Here is a 23,859-nt window from a genome sequence, read left to right as displayed (position 1 = left end):
ACTGTCATTCGAATGTATCCGCAGGGTTCTTGACCTTCGGCCACATTGCAAGGAAAGACGGTGACAACCTCGGGAAGCTAACTGTAACCGGTAAAGTGGAGGGGAAGAGGCCTCGTGGTCGCAGCCCAATGCGTTGGTCTGACCAGATTCGCACTTCACAACTCTACAGTTCACAACGCCCTCCACACCGCCAGAGACAGAGATAGATGGAAAAAGTTCGTGCGACCCTCATTAACTCAAACTCAAACTCACAACATTTATTGACAACAAAAACACACTACATCACAACAAAAAAACAGTAAAAACATAAATAGAAGAAGAGAGAAAAATTAGAGACATTGTGCTGTAGTGTGATGCCAAAAGGACTCAGCTCAGCATGTGCCGTACCCCTGTAACCAGAGCTGCAGCGCTGGTTCTCAGCTGAACCCCGGTGATTGTGCACCCACGTAACCGAACTGAGGAATACGATACAAGGAGGAGGGAAATTCCTTACCCTCAATCTTCGTGGATTGATTAACCCGGAGCGAGTTGCTGCTTTTCCGGCTGGAGTTTCTCGACATTTGGCTATGGCTGGGGCTGGTCTCGTTACGGCCAAGACACAGCTCGTGCGAGGAGTAGGACGGGTGTGTCGTCACTGTGAACATCGGGTGGACGCTCCCTGGAAAGACCAGTGATGATGCTGCTATCATCTTCAGTGGCACCCATTGGTGTTATCGTGAATGATGACAACAAGGTTTCATTTTTGGAGCATTCTCCGAGAATGTCCCTTACGAAATGCAGTTCTTCTAATAGTTCTGAAAAGGCTGAGAAAATGATATTAAGTCTGGTAGAATTTATTATGACTTTGTTAACAAATTGACAGTATATTCTCGAGCTTTACGGATTTGATTGAATTAGCTGCCATACAAGGCAAAAGCATTTCGTATGGGACATTCTCATGGAATGCCCCTTTTATCGTTTTGGATACGGAATCCTAAACATAACAGAAAGTTTGTATTGAAAACTTTGAAAAACAAATTTGCGACAAGGTCTTATTTTAAGTAGGTAAATAATTCGTTTTCTCTCCAAGTTCACAATCTTCTTTACCAAAATATTAGGTAAAAGTAACAACAAAATTACCTTTACAAAAGAGATATTTCTCAGAACACGCTTATTTCCAAGCCGATTACGAAAACGAAATGGGAAAAAATTGCGATTCTTAAACCACTGATGCGTATTTACCCATCAAATGTTTAGCTCCCGCTCGTATCAAACTTTACACAACCATCAAAATTATTATTTTTTACATGAGGCATAGAGTCGAATGTGTTATGGACAGTAATACAGTGATACGAGCTTCAGGAATATAGGATTAAAAATAAACAAGTAATACGATTTTCCTGAATTATTTGAAGAGATTCAGTGAGATGTGAGATGTCAAAGGTGTGATTAGGCGAGTTATTGGCATATTACAATCACAAATTATGAGAAAAAATATAACGCCTGAATTTTTTCAATAGCAATATTGCTGTCATGCTTGATAGTTATTTCTACCATATTGTAGGGCTCCGTTTCCACCACAGATGTGCGGTGCAATGAGGGCTATCGTTTTTTGTCTCACTAGATGGCGCACTGTTGCGTGAGGTTTTTAAGTATGGCTTTCAAAGTCTGTTATTATGAGCGTGAAAACAAAGTTTAGATTTAAATCATATTTAATACACCTTAAAACCCAGTTTTCCATAGTCCCCGGTTTGTTCGGAAAAAAGGGAGGACAAAGGTTTCCCAAAGACAAAACTGTCTCAAAACACAGACATTCATTGCTCCGGAACGCATATTTGCCATAATTAATTTCAGATATCGCAAAATATTCACAAAATTATTCTAATTATAAATAAACCCGCGTAGCTCACCCAAAAACTATGAGATTTGACATTTCGGAGACCTCACGCTACACTAGCGCCTCTAGTGGCGAATTCATACGCGATAGCCCTCATTGCGATGCAATTCCTTCTATGTTAACCTCTGACATGTTTATACCGGTCTAGATGTTATGCACTACATGAAAGGGTGGGAGTGTTCAGTTCTATTTATAGGTCAGACTATCGATTTCAGGCAAGCCTTTCGCTGCACTTTCTAACAATTGTATACTTGAAGCACTAATACAGTGATAAGATAAGACAGACCTGGAAATTTATCTAAGATGTAGCTAGATCGGAGTTTGCAAAAGTTTAGTTTTAGAAACAAACAGGTAATCTTAAATTGTGTTTTCTAAAAAACATGGGTCGGCGTTCCTCGTGTTCCACTGTCTTACTGTCGCATCGCTGTTGGTCTGTCTGTCTGTCTTTGAGAACCGTAATAGATCGACAATTGAAATTTAAACATATTGTGTATTTTATTGCTACTACAGGCAGAGGAGCTGCATGACATAAGGCCTCGGTGGAGCGATGATCTTCGCAGGGCTGCTGGCAAGAGCTGGATGAGAATGGCCGAGGATCGTGCTCAGTGGCGTGCCATGGGAGAGGCATATGTCCAGCAGTGGACAAACATAGGCTGATGATGATGATGATGATGATGAACGTAAGGTCGGGGAGCAAAGTATTTTTTTCCCAGACATAAAGCCCAATTTACACCGCGAGCGGAGCGGACTTATTAATGACATACAGCCTTATTCATAAAAATCCTAATGAGTTTGATCGGTCTTGTTACTTAGCAGACTGATTAAGCTTGGTAGACGGTTATCCAAGAAGTATGATTCATAACGCTTGCTAGCAGTCTGCTAGTTGTTGAGCTGCTGATAGACGGATAACGCGTTATGTTGGCAATCTTGACAAATCAAAGACAAAAAATGGCTCATCGACAATTAAAAAAAAATTGACAGCAGTGACAACAAATTAGCAGGAAAAAAAAAGCGAGATATTTGTTTTCCCGCCATTTGCGATCCGCATGTTTATGTTAAGTGCAAAAAGCCGTAATTATGTTAATCATCCTAATTTTATTTTCCATATTTATTTTAGTAAAGTAGTAAAGTAACAGTAAATTTTTAGAGGATTTTAAATACAAATTCCTTGAATAAAATTTCCTGTTTTTTTATAAATCTTTGCGTAACTTCACCCTTCACTAAAATATCTCGGTATGGTGTTTTGCTCTTGTCAAGTCAGCTGTTTCAAACTTGTGGCGGCCATTTTGTGACTTAGCAGGGAGATAAAGGAGGGTCTACGGTCCTCTAACTTTAGCAGAGCCGTGATCGACTGATTAGCGCTAACAGACGTTATTATCACGTTTTTAGCATCAGGCCTTCAAGGAGCCTTCAAGGACGCTCTAACTTTTTATGAATAAGGCTGTTATAGTTTAACGTACAGTCAAGGGCAAAGATATCGACACGGCCAAAGTTGGAAAAATATGTAGGTATACACGGCCTTAATGTTAAGTGCATAGAGTCGCGTATACATATTTTTGCAACTTTGGCCGTGTCGATATCTTTGCCCTTGACTGTAGGTACAACGATCGGCTGCATGAAAGCACTTACATCGGCCTTCTATGAATTTGGTCGATGTCATCATCATCATCACCATCAGCCTACAGCAGTCCCCTGCTGGACATAGGCTTCGTCCATGGCGCACCACAACACTGTCTTCAGCCCCTCGCATCCATCCGCCGCCAGCGACCCTCTTAAGGTTCTCCGTCCACCGTGCCCCAGGACGCCCTACACTACGTTTTCCCGTCCGTGGTCTCCATTTGATTGAGGACTCGTCTACTTCACCGTTCATCGGTCCTGCATCAGGCCAGCCCAACGCCACTTCAGCGAACTATAATTCTTTGACCAACGTTGGTGACTATCGTTCTTTCTCTGATAATGTGATTTCGAATTTTATCCTTCAAAGATACCCCTAGCATTGCTCTCTCCATAGCTCACTGAGCGACCTTGAATTTGTGGGTTAGCCCCGCAGTCAAGGCCCACGTTTCGGCTCCGTAGGTTAAAACTGGTAGGACGCACTGGTTGAAGACTTGCGTTTTTAGACACTGAGGGCCAAGCTAGATCAATATCCCCACATAGTAAATAATATCGTGATGAGGAATGAAGATCAGTGATGATGATGACTCACCAGTACGGCTCCTGGACCCCTTGTCTCCATCAACCGAGTCCCCCGAACCCTTGCCGAGTTGCTGCAGCCGTTCCGCCAGACCTTGGATCTTCGACGCCAACGAATGCTTCTGTAAATGGAAGTGTCAATTTAACACGGTGGTGCTTTGAGGAAACGAATATCAATGACTAAAACAAATGATCTTACTGCTTTAGCTCTAAATTGATAAAATTGAAAAAAAATCATGATTCAAACCTCGTTGCTACCTCGTAAGTAATCGAAAAAAATCCAGAGTAAAAAAATACAAAAAAAAACATCATCATCAGCCGGAAGACGTCCACTAATGAACAAAGGCCTCCCCCTTAGAACGCCACAATGAACGACAACTCGCCACTTGCATCCACCGGTCTCCCGCAACTCCCACGATGTCGTCAGTCCACCTGGTGGGTGGCCTGCCAACGCTTCGTCTTCCGGTTCGTGGTCGCCACTCGAGGACTTTTCTTCCCCAACGGTTATCTGTTATTCGAGTGGCCCGCCAATTGCCACTTCAACTTGTATATTTTTCCAGCTATGTCGGTGACTTTAGTTCTTCGACGAATTTCCGTATTCCGGATTCTATCGCGCAAAGAAACTCCAAGCATAGCTCTCTCCATTCCATAGCTCGTTCAAAAAGATGAGTAGGTAGTCTTGAATCGTGTTCATTTTGATGCACACTGTCAGGGGTTTATTTGCTTTACTTCATTTAGGATTTTAGGGATTGTAACCTCTGCCTGTGACTTTAATCTAATCCTGTGACTTAAGTCTGTACCTGTGATTGCGATCTATGACTATGACCTGTGACTATGATTATGACCTAAGGCTTGACGCGTTTTGACAGATATTGCGGCTTATGTATGTGATTGTAACCAAAACCCGTAGCGTATGCCACCACTTTTTCCCCTGGGCCCCGTTTCTCAAAGCATATTAGTCTAATAATAATAATATTGTTTTGTCTCATTTTCTCATACAAGCTATGAGACAAAACACTAATATTATTACTAATACCATTTTTAGGGTTCCGTAGCCAAATGGCAAAATACGGAACCCTTATGGATTCGTCATTTCTGTCTGTCTGTCTGTCCGTCCGTCCGTATGTCACAGCCACTTCTTTCCGAAACTATAAGAACTATACTGTTGAAACTTGGTAAGTAGATGTATTCTGTGAACCGCATTAAGATTTTCACACAAAAATAGAAAAAAAACAATAAATTTTGGGGGTTCCCCATACTTAGAACTGAAACACAAAAAAATGTTTTTTTATCAAACCTATAGGTACGTGTGGGGTATTTATGGATAGGTCTTCAAAAATGATATTGAGGTTTCTAATATCATTTTTTTTTCTAAACTAAATAGTTTGCGCGAGAAACACTTCCAAAATTTTAAAATGTGTCCCCCCCCCCTGTAACTTCTAAAATAAGAGAATGATAAAACTATAAAAAATACATGATGTACATTACCATGCAAACTTCCACCGAAAATTGGCTTGAACGAGATCTAGTAAGTAGTTTTTTAATACGTCAATCGTAAAGTAAAGGAAACTTTTATATTATGTTACTTGCTGCTACGGAACCCTTCATGGGCGAGTCCGACTCGCACTTGGCCGCTTTTTTCTGACCTGGTGGTCCCCATGAGCGGTGACCGCCGACTAGCGCGCACGCAGAGCTCGCGGCCGGCTGTCGCACCGGACGAACGACAAGAACAGTGCCAAGAACATCGCAAACGTTCCGCTGGATAAGAGGCGTTGTTCGTGTTTGCATACAAATTGAGATTTTAACGTGAACGCGATCGAGACGTATTTTGTAACCGAAAACTTACACTAAGGGTACAGGTGCTGGGAGAGCTCTTACTGCCTTGCTTATTACGATTGGGACGATCGATCTGTCAGGACCCAGTAAGTTTATCTGTGGTTGTGAGCTGATATTCTGCCACAACTGTGACCAATGTCTGTAACTATGACACTATGTCTGTAACTGTGCTCACTAAGTGCCTGTGAATGTGACCTTAATATAACTGTGGCCAATGTCTGTGACCGTTGCCTGCGCCTGAGACCAGATCTTGTGACCTAACACCTAACCTAACCTAAACTATTCAGTGTTTATGACTGCAGCTGTAACCTCTGCCTGTGACTAAATATATAATCTAATCCTGAGACTTAACTCTGTACTGTACCTGTGATTGTGACCTATGTCTGTGACTGGAACCTGTGACTGTGACCTTTGCCTGTGACCTCGTGCCTGTGTCTGACCTGGTGGTCCCCATGAGCGGTTACCGGCGCGCACGCAGCCGCCGAGCTCGCGGCGGCCATCTCCCGCAGCGCCGGCCGGCGGTCGCGCCGGACGAACGACAGGAACAGGTGCCGGGAGAGCTCGTCCGGCGCCGGGAGCTCGAGGAACGTGTCGAGGAACCATCGGAAGCCTTCGAAGTCGATGTCCTGAAACAAAGAGCCGTTTGAGTCGGAGAAAGACTGGCGCTGTTACTGTACCAATCATCGAATTGGTTGGCGTCGATCTACAGTTCCAACTACACCACAACCACTAGTAAATCAGCGCCACGGCTAGCCATGGCATATGCTGAGTGGGGACCTATATAGCGTCATGTATGTCTTGTTTTTTTCCATTGTTATGTGATTGTGATGTTTTTCATCATGTTTTAAATAAATGTATTTTCTTTCTTTCCTTATTTCTTTTACACCGATCGATTGATCGTCGATCGATTCCATTGATTAATGGTAGAATGAATTGGACAACGTCGATCTATAGTTTCCACTAAACCAATCGATCAATTGTTTAATCGATCAATGAAATCGTTCATCACCCGGTTTCCGTCGAACAATAATACTTACCACACCAATCGATCGGTGGTATTGATCGATGATCGATCGGTTAATATAGTAGGTAGCACCCTAAGAACTATAAACAAATTTTACTTTGTACACTAGCGACCTTACGATAGCTACGTCTATGCAACAAATGTGTGTTCATGCAGCTCCTCCGCTATAACAACAAATACTAAAAACCGAATAAAATAAATATTTAAGGGGGGCTCCCATACAACAAACGTGATTTTTTGCCGTTTTTGCTAATGTCTAATGAATGTTGTATAGATGTAACGTAACCCTTCGTGCGCGAGTCCGACTCGCACTTGGTCGGTTTTTAGGGTTCTGTAGCCAAAATGGCAAAAACGGAACCCTTATAGTTTCGCCATGTCTGTCTGTCTGTCTGTCCTTCCGCGGCTTTGCTCAGGGACTAACAATGCTAGAAAGCTGTAATTTTATATATATAATGTAAACTATGCCGACAAAATGGTAAAAAATTTTTTTAGAGTACCTCCCATAGACGTTAAGTGGGGGTGATTTTTTTTTCTCATCCAACCTTGTAGTGTGGGGTATCGTTGGATAGGTCTTTTAAAACCATGCCACAACCAGGGTTGCTAAAACGATTTTTCGATTCAGTGATTTGTCTGTAAAAATTTTCATTAAAATCGAGATTCGAAAAAATTCAGGATGGTAGTAAGTATATCAAACTTACAAGAAAGACTATAACAGTTAAGTTTTCTTGAAAATTATTAGTAGTGTAAGAGTAAATAGCAGGTTTAAAATATACCTAAACTTGGAATATTCCGTACAAAATACGAAATCCTTAGAAAAATATTAACTTAATTTTTTCGTAACGGCTACAGAACCCTATTTCGGGCGTGTTCGACACGCTCTTGGCCGGTTTTTTTAAAGATCTCTAAGTTTTAGGCACCGCTTTGGGAATGCGTTCCCAGGAAGATGTGGTAGGCCGGTAGACTGGTGTATCTAGGTGGTTTTAATTTTGAAAAGGGTCCAAACGAACTATACAGTATAAGTAGATTGCCATACCTCCAAAATGGGAACTCAATTATTCAGTGCGGTTTCTCTCGTCCGCAAATAGGGGCACCATTATGTCCGGGGTTTTACGGACATGTCCGGACTTTCGGCCCTCTGACTAAGATAAGTTGTGTTATATTTTCTGACGACAGATTGATCCATAACCATAAAAGCTTGAGGTCCCTGGTTCGTTCCTGGCCGGGGTAGATATTTGTATGAATAATACGAATGTTTTTCTAGGGTCTTAATTAAGTATATTTATCTGTACACCTACCTAAGTATTTTTATCCGTTGCGTTGTATCCATTGTGCAAGCTTTACTTAGTTTAGGATTAGGTCAATTGGTGTCAATTATTATTATTGTCCCGTAATATTTACATTTACTGGTACTTAACACGTTCGGCCCCGGCAACTTAAACTAGAAAAAGAACGGGAACTAAAAAAAAATACAACCGAATTGATAACCTCCTCCTTTTTTTGAAGTCGGTTAAAAAGTCCCAGACGTTGTTTCACTGGGCCGAATGTGTTAACATAATTTATAACAGCTGCGTAAAAATCTAAACTCCAATGAAACGTAGATGTAGTTATTCAAATTAATGTACCTATATCTGGGCCAATCAACTTTTTTACCGACACTAATCTCTCCGCGACATTTTTGAAACCATTGCAGATTTTTGTAAGTAAACATATTTTTTCTGTAATTTAATACTTAATGGTGTACATGAATACATGCCATCCTACGTAAGTTTAAGCTATTAAACCGTGAAATATCTTGTTGGAAGTACGATTTTTTGGTAACGCCATAGACAATTTTGGTAACGCAGTAGACGCCCAAAGTGTCGGTAAAATAGTTGATTGGCCATCTACGAGTCACTCACGTACTAACAATCCAGCCCTTCGATCAAAAATTGTTGATCAAAGATCCAGCCAGACATGCTCGTCACATTCCATACCAATCCATGTAATTAATTCGCGAATAAATCATTCATCATTTGAGAAGTAGTCGTTACTTTGTTGAAATAAATCCACGAAAAAGGTTTTTGGGTAATTCCACATGAATAAACCGCACGAACAATATTAATTTATACGCGTATCATAAATTGTTCCACGAATTTATTAGAAAAAGAATAGTCATTCGTAATTTTATAATCATTCACGAATAATTTGTCTATTTTTATTTCTGCTTATCTTCGGCTACTTCAAATGGTCGGCATAAAGACCCTATTGTCTACCCTGCATTTTGTGTCTATAATAACAAACAGATGGTCCAAAGGAAGAACAGCGCCGTTCGCAAGACTGGGATTTTGCTGATTTAAGACCATTTCGTAACATAGGTAACTTTAAACTTTGTTCGTAACTTTTTAAAATTTTAATTTGTTTTTGTTATTTCGTACTTTGTCACGAATATCTTTCTCTTTCTTTCTATAGAATTTTTGTACTTATTTGTAGCCCACCGGCTAAAAAGAACATTTTTATGGTAGGTATTGTATTACTTCTCTTCACACATACACATTTTTTCTGTATTAATATGGCAATTTGTTGCCATGGAGGAGCGGGGCGTCCTAATATAAGTATTTTATACTTAACAGGAATACCCACCTATTGATTATGTGCACTAATTTATGGTGAAATAAAGATTTTTTCATTTTTCATTTTTTTATTTTTATTTCCTCTAAATCTATTCCTTACTACTGTCTATTGTAAAGGTTGCCTGGAAGAGATCGGTCTGAATTTCCAAGGACTGTTAATTTTGACATGGTCACCCTACACTCAATTCGACCTTTTACCGCAGCAAACCATATTCTAATCACCCTTAATAAAAGGAAATTAAAATTAGACCAAGTCCCTTTAAAAACGACCTTAAAAGCACAGACGTAAAGTTTACTTTAATTACCTAGAGAACCAATATGTAAAGAGCATGTGCGACGGAAGATTTTGAATCTTATTGCAGTTGTATTAAAGTCAGAGTTAGTTTGAGGTGTGAGGTTGTACTGAGTAACCACAAACACTGAAGTTAATAACACTTGCAATTTTAATTCTAACTTCTGACGAAAAGGCTATTTTAAGGCCAAAAAATCGGTCAAGTGGATGTTAAACTTGCGTGGAGAGGGTCCCGTACTTACTTGGGCATTAATCTAATTTTCTGTTACTTTAATTACAAGTTCTGTTATTTTCAAAATTTAAGGTGTAAAAAAACTAACCTCTGCGAATCTTCTACGATCTTTATTCTTTGAACATGAAACTACCGTGAGACTCTCATATTTAATGAAACAAGTCTAGCTATCTCACGTCTTAAGTCTAGTTTAGGTCGACATGTTTCGAACTAATTCGTAACCCTTCTCTTTGGAGCAACGTGCGCGGCGGCTGCTATAACACGCGCACTGCGCGCCATCGCTCTGCTCTCGTGACTACCCGACGAATCGAATACAATTTTCATTCGTCTGCCGAGTCGCGTTGCTCCAAGAAGAAGGGCTGCAAATTACCCCGAAACATTCTAGCTTAACTCGATTTAAGATGTGAGTTATCCGAGTTTGATTCATTAAATATAATCGTTGATCTGCAGGACTCCTCAAAAGTACCTACTGGCCATAATCAAAATAAATAATTGAGGAGAGGTTGTACTGCAGAGAACCTTCAATTAAATGAAAAAATTGGTGACAATGAAGTTTCGATTATTTTCAGGCTCAGAAATACCTATATATTTAAGTTTCGAAAACGTCCCAAAAAACTTTGAGAACCGCTAAAATCACGTAAAAAACAGAAATAAGTACTGTTTTTTTAGCCTATTTCTGGCACATTTTGTATCATAAGTCTTCCACAAGCAAAGTAATGGTTTACTTAAGGGTGCTTAAGGAAACCATACCTGAGAACCAATAGCGACACAATCTTCGAAGATTGAAAGTCACATTTTATACCGTTAGCTTTAGCTAAGAATAAATTTGACAACAATTCAATAAATAAATAAAACCGGTATTGTTATTTCAAAGTTTAATATCTCAAATACGGCAAAAAAAATCTCTTTCACGGAAGAAAATCGCATCGGAATCGGTTCATCCATTTGAGGGCTACGATGCCACAGACATACAGACATTGGCGTTCGTCGACCGGCAGCATGTGAATGCTGAGCTTGAGCCTATTGCCACATACTTGTAACGTTTATGTTGTTTTTATTTTTGTCTTTTGTTATGTCCTTTGTATTTTTTTTAATGTGGCAATAAATGTCTTTTTATTTTTATTTTTTATTTATTTTATTTATTTAAATCGAAAATACAAACTGAGACATGGATGCACAGAAAAACCAGAAAAAGAGACCAGCACTGGGAATCGAACCCAGGTCCTCAGCATTCCGTGCTGCGTGCTATAACCCCTACACCACTGCTGGTCTCTTTTTCTGGTTTTTCTGTGCATCCATGTCTCAGTTTGTATTTTCGATATGGTTTCACGGGATACCCGTAAAAGTAACAAATTTTGGAGTTGAAATATAAAATACAAAAAGACTCCAAAAAACCAATCATAATTGGCGTTAAACTTTTAACAACCCTCTTTTAGCGTGGGGGGTTTAACGCATTACTGCCACCGGCGCACTGCTTTTTCGGAACTTCGTCCAGGGCCGCTGTCATAATCCTAAGCTACTTCCTACTAAGTAATATTATAAATGTGAAAGTTTGTGAGTGAGTGAGTGAGTATGTTTGTTACTTCTACACGCTGAAACTGCTGAGCGGATTTAGATGAAATTTGGCAAAAAGTTAGTTTATAACTTGGATTAAAACATAGGATACTTTTTATTCCGATATTCCCACGGGATAGGGATAAAAATCTTGAAATAACAACCGCTGGGCTTAGAGTCATGAAATTTGGTATGTGGTAGTAGGTTGCTGCGGCGTCTGAAATAACATATAGGGTACTTTTTATCCCGATATTCCCACGGGATAGGGATAAAATCTTGAAATTTCAAGCGATGGGTTTAGAGTCTTGAAATTTTGGACAGTCTTAACACAACCTCAATGAAAACCACGATATAAATTTTGGGAGTTCCCAGGGGAATTTTATAAAATCCCGGAATTTCTATTGTACCAGATCGAATATTTTACGCATGCAAAGCCGCGGGTAAACTAGTATATTTTATTAACCCCGCCCCCGCACACTCGCGATCGGATACACGTATCAAGAGCGGTAATTAGCTAATTTTTTTTTTAAGGGCTATTTTCACCATCCATTGCTAATAAACTAAATTTTGTATGCCGTCTCTATTCGTTTTGTTCGATGACGCGCATCAATACATTTAATGAATCATGCAGCATACAAACAGTTCACAGCTAAAAACTAACTAAAAACTAACATGCACATAAGTACTTACTTAAATTTTTTTTACATATTTTTTCTGAAAAGGTTTGTTTTTTAATTAGCTAATTAGACGGAGGGGCTGTTTACCATCAAATTGATTAGCGTTAACTGGCGGTTAGGTTGTGATGCCGTCTCTACGTTTTGTTCGAATAGACGGGGACGGCATCACATTTAACCGTCGGTTAACGCTAATCAATGGATGGTGAAACAGCTCCTAAGATAAATAGTAGTCTAACCCCCCGTTTCACCATACTTACATTGACTAAAAATATTTGACGGATAAATGTGATGCCGTCTCTGTTTGTTTTGTTCGGATAGACGGAGACGGCATCACATTTATCCGTAAATTATATTAATCAATGGGTGGTGAAACATCCCCTAAGAGTATATAGCAGCCTAAGGTATAAAATGTACCTAAATTTGAAAGATTACGTGCAAAATACATTTTTTTTAGAAAAATTTTACTTGATTTTTTCATAACGGCTACCTACTGAACCCTAACTTGGGCGTGTCCGACGCGCTCTTGGCCGGTTTTTTCCTTTCTAAACATTGCCCTCACCTTGATCAAAGTATTATTTCTCAAAGCCCACTCGAGAGGACGTCCTTCGTTGTATTTATAATTCGGCAAGATGGCGATGTCTGTTACCATAACAACGGTTGCCTAGCAACGATGCGAACACAATTAAAACTGGTAAAATAAAAATGCTTGGCGTGCGACTTTGGCGCGCCGATAAATTGGGAAGAAATAAGTTTATAAATACAAATACGGTTGGAAATATTTATTGCATAAGCTGTGAAGAGTTTACAGCATCGACATGTGGTACAAAGTATCAACAGCTACCCGTTTCGGACATACAATATATTCAGAAAGGTAGTATTTTATGTAATGTACATACCTAAGTATTATGTTTTTGTAAAATTTAATTTAACAAAAGCTTTATTGCTGGTTGTATTGTACCTTTTGTTGATTTTTAACCCCCGACACAAAAAGAGGGGTGTTATAAGTTTGACCGCTATGTGTGTCTGTGTGTGTCTCTGTCTGTCTGTCTGTGGCACCTTGTGGTGGACCGATTTGAATGCTGTTTTTTTTAATTGAAAGCAAGTTTTCTAGCGATGGTTCTTATGGTTATATTTATATTGTATGATGATCGCGATAGCGAAGTGGTTAGAGGACCTGACTAAGAAGCTTGAGGTCTCAGGTTTCGGGGACTAACTGCATCGAGAAAACCGTTTTAAGAAGGTGCAACTGCGATCAATTCAATAGGTCGTGTGAAGACCATTGCGCCAGTAGTAATTAATCGTGTATAGCAAGTCATACATAAAATAATCTGCTATTAAATTTTACATGTCAAGTTATTAAAATTAAAACAAATACACAATCATAATCAGTCAAATAAACCGCCCCGCGTCATACCAAAGCAAAGGTGCCCTATGAAACGCGATAGACAACCTTTGCACCAGAAACGACCCAGAGCGGGGGCCACGAAGACGGCGCCCCACTTCATTAAAAAATGCGGCGGCGTTAATTGATTTTTATCTCATTATTATTATTATTTTTATTAGCCGTGAGAGCCGTGGTGGCCTAGTGGTTTGACCTATCGCCTCTCAAACAGAGGGTCGTGGGTTCAAACCCCGGCTCGCACCTCTGAGTTTTTCCAAATTCATGTGTGGAATTACATTTGAAATTTACCACGAGCTATGCGGTGAAGGAAAACATCGTGAGGAAACCTGCACAAACCTGCGAAGGCATTCAATGGTGCGTGTGAAGTTCCCAATCCGCACTGGGCCCGCGTGGGAACTATGGCCCAAGCCAATCTGAGAGGAGGCCTGTGCCCAGCAGTGGGACGTATATAGGCTGGGATGATGATGATGATTATTATTATTTTTATTGTGAATTCTGAAATTTTCCCATTTTTATTTCATTATTATTTTTCATCGTTAATTCTGACATTTGCATTTTTCTTTCATATTATTATTGTTTCTACTGCCACGACGGTACTATTATTGTTATTAATACTATAATTATTCATAAAATTAAACATACACCACGATTGCTGTGCCATTGCTGTGCCCTTACAGGGTTCACGTTTGACTCTGTATTGATAATCTATTAGTAACTAGAACGAAGCTACGATTATACTTGCCAAGCTTGAGCGAGTATCGCATTCACGAATATTGAATTGATAGAGGTATAAATAGCCAATTACAACATTAAAATTGAATTGAATTGATAAATAGATTTATCAAAAAAATAATCATTAACTCAATTTCCAACATTTTTTTATTGTATTAAACATATACTGTATATCGACTGGGTATTGACTATGTAGGCAGTGGAGACCAGCGACGGTATTGAGTGTTTAAAATCTCCTTAGAGAACGGACCTGTTTGCAAAGCATTGAACACACAAAAGAAGGGTCCTAAGGGGATCAAATATTTATCGCATTGTGTGCTCTGTCGAAAGGCACTTGGAGACGGCGACATTTCTCCAAGTAATAAATAATATAAACCAGTCAAGAGCGTGTCAGACACGCCGAGGATAGGGTTCCATAGCCATTACGAAAAAATCAAGTAATATAAATAAATAATAATAAATATTACGGGACAATTCACACCAATTAACCTAGTCCCAAAGTAAGCTTAGCAAAGCTTGTGTTATGGGTACTAAGCAACGGATAAATATAATTATATAGATAGATACATACTTAAATACATATTAAACACCCAAGACCCGAGAACAAACATTCGTATTTTTCATACAAATATCTGCCCCGAAACGGGAATCGAACCCGGGACCTCAAGCTTCGTAGTCAGGTTCTCTAACCACTATGCCATCTGGTCGTCGAAATATTAATGTATTATTATGTAAATATTAATGTAAGGATCTCGTATTGTAGTTGAATATTTCGCAAACAGATCACTGAATTCAAAAATCGTCTTAGCAACTCCCCAGTGGTTTTAAAAGACGATATCCCACACTATAGGGTTAGTCGAGTACTAATATTATAAATGCGAAATTTTGTGTGTGTGTGTGTGTGTGTGTGTGTGTGTGTGTGTGTGTGTGTGTGTGTGTGTGTGTGTATGTTTGTTATGCCTTCACGCTAAAACGGCTGGACGGATTTGGATGAAATTTGGTATGTAGATAGCTGGACATCTGGATTAACACATAGGCTGCATTTTATCCCGATATTTTCACGGGATAGGGATAAAATCTCGAAATAACCTCTGGGCTTAGAGTCATGAAATTTGGTATGTAGTTAGCTGCACGTCTGGAATACCTACTATCGCGCTACTTTTTACCACGATGTTCCCACGGGATAGGGATAAAGTCTTGGAATTTCATCCCCTGGGTTTAGAGTTGAAATGGACAGTTGTTCTTAACACAACCTCAATGAAGACTCCCACTTAATGAGGAATTCCCAAGGGAATTTTATAAAATCCCGAAATTTCAGTTGTACCAGATCGAATAGTTAACGCCGCGTGTGACGCCGCAGGTAAACTCTAATGTAAGCATACTGCAAGCATAATTATTGTAGCAAATAAAAGTCGCCGTGTACCGAGGTTATAACACTCATACACATTATACAAATAGGCCCCCCGTGAAACAATCATACATTTCATTATTGTTTGTTTAGGAGTGAGTCCGTAATAAATACGTTAGCTTATTTGTTTCAGGTTGTTGCTGCCGAGAATTTTTAATTGACCCTATTTTTGGTGTCTCCCCCCCCCTCCCCCTCCCTCAGCATGTGCCTGAGCCGCGTGTGCATGTGGTCCTGCAGCAGCGCGCGCAGCACCATCAGTACGGGCATTTACCTACTCATTTACCGACCTTGGGCTTCATGACAACAAAATTAGTACGGGCAATGACTCATTTACCGACCACGGGTTTCATGACAAGCACATTAAGGTCGAGGGTTTTATTTGGGGGGTTGCAATCAAGGTAGCCTGCATGTTTAGACACTGTTTACGAGCAAGTGTGATGAAAATAGATATAAGTACCTAAGCATAAAGCTTTTACTGTAACTAAACCGATATGGATGTTAATCTGAAAAAAAATATTTTGTTTTCGATTTGATTTTATTGAATCAGGCGTTACTTTGCGAATATCCATATCAATGCACTTTAAACAATGAAGCCCAACCAACACAAACTCCATCTCCACCATGTAAGAACACACAACTCACACAAACATCTGTCACCACCACCACTGTCCGTTTCGAACTCAACCAGAACTCATCTTCAGAGCAACGCAACCGTTCACAATGCTACCAGATGTTAGTTAAATTTTTTGCTTAATAGATTCGGCTCCGTTTGAGGATCTGACTGTTTCGAATCTTCAGATCCGGATTTGCACCTCTATAGCAACCGGATTCCCGCTCCGCGCGTCACTTTCAGCGCGCCCCTCTTAATATTCGGGGGGGCAGTCGGAGCGTGTCGGTTATCCTTGAGGCTTGGGCTTACGCAAGCAGCCACGGGGTGGTGACGGCAGGAAGTGTTTTGTTTATATAATTAAACAGTTATCTCACTAATATTATAAATACAAAAGTTTATAAGTTTGTTGAACCATTGAAGAAATTTTGATGAAATTCAGTATACAGATAGTTTGAGTCCCGAAGAAGGACATAATATAGTTTTTATCCCGAAAAATTGCATAGTTCCCGTGGAATAGCGATAAACGAATTCTACGCGTACGGAGACGCGGGTAACGGGTAGTAGTTAATTAAAAAATACTTTATTGTTTTTTCTTTACTACTGAGGCTTCGAGACCCCCCCCCCCCCCCCTTTGTGACCCCTGCGACTCCATTCAATAACAGCATAACACTACAAACGGCAACGAAAATTATTAAATTATGGACTTGGGTGGATGTTTGAAGCATTTCTACTGCCTTTTCCCGTGTCCTACGAAAATCTAAGGATAATGTTCTATTCTCTATTCTCTAAATATGTATGATTATTTTAATACTTTTTTTGTATATTCATCTAATTAAATTACAATACGCGTGACTCACAGGTTGAATAACACTGCAAGCGCCAACGAAACCTCCGCCGTATTCCGTCCCCCGTCAGCCCTCGGGCCCCCGACGTATAATCTCCAGAGGCCGCCTCGGTAATGCATGAGAAGTATTTTTTTTTAATGTTGAGACTTTAAATCTTTTTTCAGTAGTTAGAGAACCTTCCGAAAAAAATAATAGGACGTATTGAGTAAGCTTTTTCTAACCTATGTACACCAAAGAAAATGTATGTACAAAGCTTCATACACAACCATACAGTATTAACGGAGAAATTATTGATTTGGGTGGGGCTTTGAAGCGATCCAAGATTCCAATCGCCTTTTCCGGTGTGTTACGGAAATCTAAGGATTTTCTCGAATCAAATCATTTAGAATTTTGCGACCACACACCGGACTACACGTGGTGTTGGTGATTGTGACTTTTAGTTGACGGACGTTATTTATTCGATTTTCGTATATGATTATTTTAAATGGCAAAAACGGAACCCTTATAGTTTCGCCATGTCTGTCTGTCTGTCCGTCCGCGGCTTTGCTCAGGGACTATCAATGCTAGAAAGCTGTTATTTTGCAGAAATATGTATGTAAAATATGACGACAAAATGGTACAATAAAAAATTTAAAAAGAATTTTTTAGTGTACAGTCACGTCTAAAAGTATGTATACACAAAAAAATTTGAAAAATATGTAGCCTCACATTTTCATCATAAATATGTATCTATTACTGACACCAAAAAATTGTATTCATTAAACTGTTTCAGTATTATGTAATCACAAAATGCTTCAGAAAGTTGCATTGCATACTTAAATAAATTCCATTTAAATGTATCCACCTCGTAGGCAAAAATAAGTATACATGAATGGGTTCCATATACATATAACCACACCAATTTGGCAAATATTTGTATACGCCGTTTGATTCATAAATATGTATCCAGACTGCAACAACAAACCTTGTCTGACTGGCATAGAATCGTAAGTTGTATATTTAACTGATTTGACAATTCACGAAAACAGTGCGGACTTGTCACTGCATACGTCTATCTCACGATTATTCTATGACGCACTTGACAGTCCTTAGATTGAATTGACTTGTAAATATTGAGTATTTCAGTTTAGGGTCATTCTCAGAAAGGTGCACTAAGCATTTTTTGTTTTTATTTTAATTATATTGTTAATTGTTAGTGGTAGAGCCGCACTGTAGCCAGTTCTTGGTTTGCAGTACGAATGGGCGAGACATCATTTGCACTTGTCCACACTTCCAACACTTCACATTAAAGTGAATAGATAAAGATGTATAGACTAAAGATAGAAAACACTACCTATTTGTAACTTCAGATAGGTTATATATTATAAAAGAAAGTCACTGGCTTCATGGAAGAACTTCATTTTAAAATCAATTACTTACATATACTTATACTGTCAAGTGCAAGATCGCCATTCTGTCATCGTCATTCAGAAGCTGTCTTCTATAATTAAAATTACAATGATTAAAGATTGCAAATTATAGATGCTTCAGTGGATCTGTCCTCAGTGGATGACCCGAACAACTTGATCGCTTTGGCTTAGTCGATATTAATGACCACTCTGGACGTTTCCAAGTATTTGGTGATCTTGATGGTGTATAAAAAATTAAATATATCCATACCAAATTTCATCCAGCTCACTCCAGTCAGTTCATCCCCCATTTTCTCCCCTTAAGGGTTGCTTTTGGAGATAAAAACTAAGTACCCTATGTTCAGCCCTTGACAGTCGAAACCAGTCGGTTTCGACGTGATACCGGAACAGACAGAGTTACTTTCAATTCATCACTCCATAGTATAAAACAAAGTCGCTTTTTTGTCTGTACGCTTAGATCTTTCAAACTACGCAACGGATTTTGATGCGGTTTTCACAAATAAATAGTGTGATTCACGGTGTCTATGTATACCGTAACCGTGTTGTGCCGGAACGGGTCACCAGTATATAATATTATTTTAATGGAGTATGGATTCGTAGTATGTATGTCCCTGCCCGCATGCAGGTTACGAAAGAGACAGACATGTAATCTTAACAAAACAGTAATTCTTCAAAACGAATCAAAATATCAAATCGTGTTTACATATTTATGAATCAAACGGCGTATACAAATATTTGCCAAATTGGTGTGGTTATATGTATATGGAACCCATTCATGTATACTTATTTTTGCCTACGAGGTGGATACATTTAAATGGAATTTATTTAAGTATGCAACTTTCTGAAGCATTTTGTAATTACATAATACTGAAAAAGTTTAATGAATACAATTTTTTGGTGTCAGTAATAGATAAATATTTTTGATACAATGTATGACTACATATTTATGCAACCTTGTTTTTGTATACATATTTTTAGACGTGACTGTACCTCCCATAGACGTAAAGAGGGGGTGATTTTTTTTTCTCATTCAACCTTGTAGTGTGGAGTATCATTGGATAGGTCTTTTAAAATCATTACGAGGTTGCTGAAACGATTTTTCGATTCAGTGATTTGTTTGCAAAATATTCAACTTTAAAGTGCGTATTTTCATTAAAATCGAGCGCCCCCCCCCCCCTCTAAAATCTAAACCGGTGGGTGGAAAAATTTGAAAAAATTCAAGATGGTAGTAAGTATATGAAACTTACAAGGAAAACTATAACGGCTAAGTTTGCTTGAGATATATTAGTAGTTTAAGGTAAATAGCAGCCTAAAGTATAAAATATACCTAAACTTGGAAGGTTCCGTATAAAATACGAAATCCTTCGAAAAATATTACTTATTTTTTTCGTAATGGCTACGGAACCCTATTCGCTCTTGGCCGGTTTTTATATTCATGTAATCAAATTACAATACGCGTGACACACGTTGAATAACACTGCAAACGCCAACGAAACCTCCGCCGTATTCCGTCCCCCGTCAGCCCTCGGGCCCCCAACGTATAATCTCCAGAGGCCGCCTTGCGGCTTTGCTTCCTATATTCCGGTAATGCATATTCTAGCTAGCGCATTATTAATGCAAAACGGTTTCGCTTTCCACTTGTCACGACAAAAGAATAACACTGAAAAAAAGGATAGCTGAACTAGTTTGGCTACTTGAAGTTTAGCCAAAAACCAAAATTATGCTAATATTGAGACATCACCTAACTTTTAGCTACTATAGGCCTTTTTTTTTAGTCACTCAAGTTATGATACAAGCAACAATTTTTTTTTCACACCTCTTCTTCAGAAAAGTAACTTTTCCTCCCTGACGAGAGGGAGCAAAGTGCAACTTTTCTGTTCAAGGCTTTTCTAAGTGTTTTCTTGAAAATGCTATTTTTTGAAGTTAATAATTTGTAAAGCCACGCCATTTTCTATGCTGGTTGTTCTTTAATAATATTTAGATTTTTTTTTCAAGTTCCTTAATGCTCGGTGTGAAAAGTTGTATGAGCCACTCGGGAGCAAAATTATTTTCATCTTGGGCGTTAACACTTGAATCCCTCATTACGCTCAGGATTCTACTTTAGAATCCCTCGCTACGCTCAGGATTCTATTGTAGAATCCTTCGCTACATTCTGGATTCAATGTACGCCCTCGCCGTAAATACACCATTTTGCTCCCTTGTGACACAAATAACTATTGTTACTGTTAGAATTTTTTTTTGCAGGATGAACTGAATTATTACGTAAAATTGTATTACTATTCTTACTGTTTAATATTATAATAGCTCTGACTGTGTGTTACCTCTTCTTGGTTAAGCCGCTGGACCGATTTGGTGTGTCGATAGCATCCTGTTACATTAGGAATAATAAATAGGCTATTTTTTATCCCACTATTGCTACGGGTACCTATGGGATAAAATCCCAAATTAGATACATAAAATTTGGCACGGTTGCTTTCTACACTACTTAATGAAATCATGGTTTTGGAAATCATGGAATTCCTATTCAACTGTTTAAGGGTAGTTAACACTTGACAAATGGGCGTGCCTTCAGTCAATTTTCAACTTTGACGTCAAATAAATAAATCTATTTTTAGTATACCGCTACCCACGTTTACAGATTATGTAAAAACTATTGTATTTGTATGACCTCAAAGTTGAAAATTGACTGAAGGCACGCCCATCTGTCAAGTGTTAACTCCAAGTAATCCTACTTTACTAGCGTCTTAACCGCTATCAGTATCAGTGTCCTGTCACAGATACTGAAGAAATGAGCGTAATTTTTTTTTTTATAAAACGAAACAGTATGCTTACCATTACCAAAATTACCATTACCATTACCATTTCTTAAGGCTGGAAACAGTGGTTGACCGACGGTCAACGCTGACCGTCCGTCAGCGTAGCTATATCTATGCAAGTCTATGAATGTGCACACAGCTACGCTGACGGTACGCACGTGATTTGGTGCGCGCGTACGGTCGGTCGAGCCGTCGGTCCGGCTCGTCGGTCACGCGGCGTCGGTCGACCGACGAACTATAAGATTGTATGGATGCGTTCAGTGCTACGCTGACGAAGCGACCGACCTGTGAACTGTACACACGCGTCGCAGTTCGCCGTCAGCGTAGCACTGAATGAATTTTCGCAACCGACGGTCAGCGCTGACGGTCAGGACGTAGGGTCGGGACGTACCGTCGGTCGAGCACTGTTTCCAGCCTAAAATAGTGCTAACTGTAGGTCATTTCTCTGATGTAAATATGCGACAAGAAAGTGATAGCGGTTGAAACGCTGCTAAAAAAACTACCCTTAGCCGCTTGTGCGCGTACGAAGCTGCGGGTAAAAGCTAGCAATCCATAATTTATCGCAACATTCTGTAATAGTTCCAACCTTCATCGACCCTAAGCCCCTAATGTATAATCGCATAATCGCAAGCCCCGAGCGAAGCGGTTCTGAAACTTTTTTGGCAACTAAGGGGCTGTTTCACCATCCATTGATTAGTGTTGACTGGCGGTTAGGCGTGATGCCGTCTCTATTTCTTTTGTTCGAATAGACGGAGATGGCATCTGATTTAACCGTCGGTTAACGCTAATCAATGGATAGTGAAACAGCCGCTAAATGTTTGCCGAGTGCAAGGTTTGATTCAACTCGCAATTATAACTGAGTTACTTTTATTCTGTAATTTGTTAAATTATAAAATAATTAAATTGTTAATTTCGCAAAAAATAAAATATTATAAACCTAACATACATACTTGCGGTTTTTATTTACTCAGTTATATTTAAATTGATATAAATTACTTAAATCAATAACCCAAACTAAAGATTTTTACATTATCGTTGCCCTAATGTCTAAACTTGAAAACTTTATGTAGGTACAACTATAAAAAAAAAAAAAAAAATTATATTTTGATAAATAATTAGTACCTTCTTAATATACCTCTAATAATCAATCTTACAAGCTCAAAACCCAGTTAAAAATGTCACCTGTTGCAGTGGAATACAGTTTAAAGTTATCAACGTCTAATTTTGGACCACATAAACCTGAGTTTACGGATTAAGTACGTGGTAAGTAGGTATTTGCGAACTGGCGAAGCGGTCTCAGCTTAGCATAGTGAAATTTACTACGAGTTGTAGGTACGGTGCAGGAAAACTGAGGAACGCGTGCGAACTACGGCGAAAGCCCTCTCGTTCTGAGAGGACACCTGTGCCCAGCAGTGGGACGTATATAGGCTGGGATGATTACTATTTTCTTCTGTTTGGTGGTGGTACTTTTAGGACCGTTCATAAATATTTTACTTTCTTTCAAACACACTTTTTCATTTGTACTAAGGATTGAAGTGTCACTATTTGGGATTAAATAAAAAGGCACTTGTTTCGATTGGTAATTAAAACAAAAGTACCTACCTATTGGCTCTGTGCACGACATCTGCGCCACCTATGTGTCCGCAACTTTTATGGCGCTGATGCTTTGACGTTTTGAAATTTCATCGCGACATTGTGACCAAAATCAAACCTATAACATCAGTGCCTATAACGTATTAATTTATAATACAAAATTACTGTGATACCGTGATTTGGGTGGACAAAAGGTTGTGAATTCATTTTTGGTCATTAAAATAAAATGTGGTAAGTAAAATTTATTCAAAAAGTGTGTTTTATTTTCGTTATGTCATGGTTTTTTACTTCATGATTAGTTGTACTTTTACTGTAAAACGAAAAGATAAAGCTATCTTATTGGTTTCTTTGATTAATAGTAAAATTATATAATTGTTCTTATATCGCTAGTTATAAATTAAATATCGTTTTCAGATCAAAATGAGTATAATTTTGAAGACCGGTTTTTTGAGTATCACTCAATATAAAATTTCAACCACAAACCGTTTCATACGGAAAATTGTTGCTGGACATGACCGAGATGTAGAGGAATTAAGAAAAAAACAGGGACAGTGTTCAATAATTCAAGCTCGCATCATAACACAAACATCTATTACTAAAATTAGGTAGTTAAAGTCTATACAAATTGCTTTGTTAATGACAGATTCATATGAGTATGACAGATGACAGAGCCAGAACTATTTCTACTTTTGGCCACCATGAGCGCTGCGATAGATTTGATCACCCCCACCTAGTACTTCGCACCCTCCCA

The 23,859-nt window shown here is 39.0% G+C and overlaps 1 protein-coding gene across 1 annotated transcript in view; it reads right to left on the bottom strand.

Annotated features, from left to right (window-relative positions):
* The window catches only part of Dgk (diacyl glycerol kinase 1), a 199,455-nt gene that overhangs the window by 39,501 nt on the left and 136,095 nt on the right, over nt 1-23,859 (bottom strand). Inside the window, exons 4-6 of the mRNA XM_074108574.1 lie at nt 6,346-6,531; nt 4,083-4,191; nt 494-658 (exon numbers count right to left, since the gene is read on the bottom strand). Coding sequence (XP_073964675.1) covers nt 494-658; nt 4,083-4,191; nt 6,346-6,531 — 460 coding nt within the window. The remainder of the gene's footprint in view (nt 1-493; nt 659-4,082; nt 4,192-6,345; nt 6,532-23,859) is intronic.

Source organism: Choristoneura fumiferana, chromosome 27, assembly GCF_025370935.1.
Source record: "Choristoneura fumiferana chromosome 27, NRCan_CFum_1, whole genome shotgun sequence".
NCBI lineage: Eukaryota > Metazoa > Arthropoda > Insecta > Lepidoptera > Tortricidae > Choristoneura > Choristoneura fumiferana.
The sequence above is the reverse complement of the archived record's forward strand: the minus strand, read 5'-3'. Positions and strand labels throughout refer to the sequence as shown.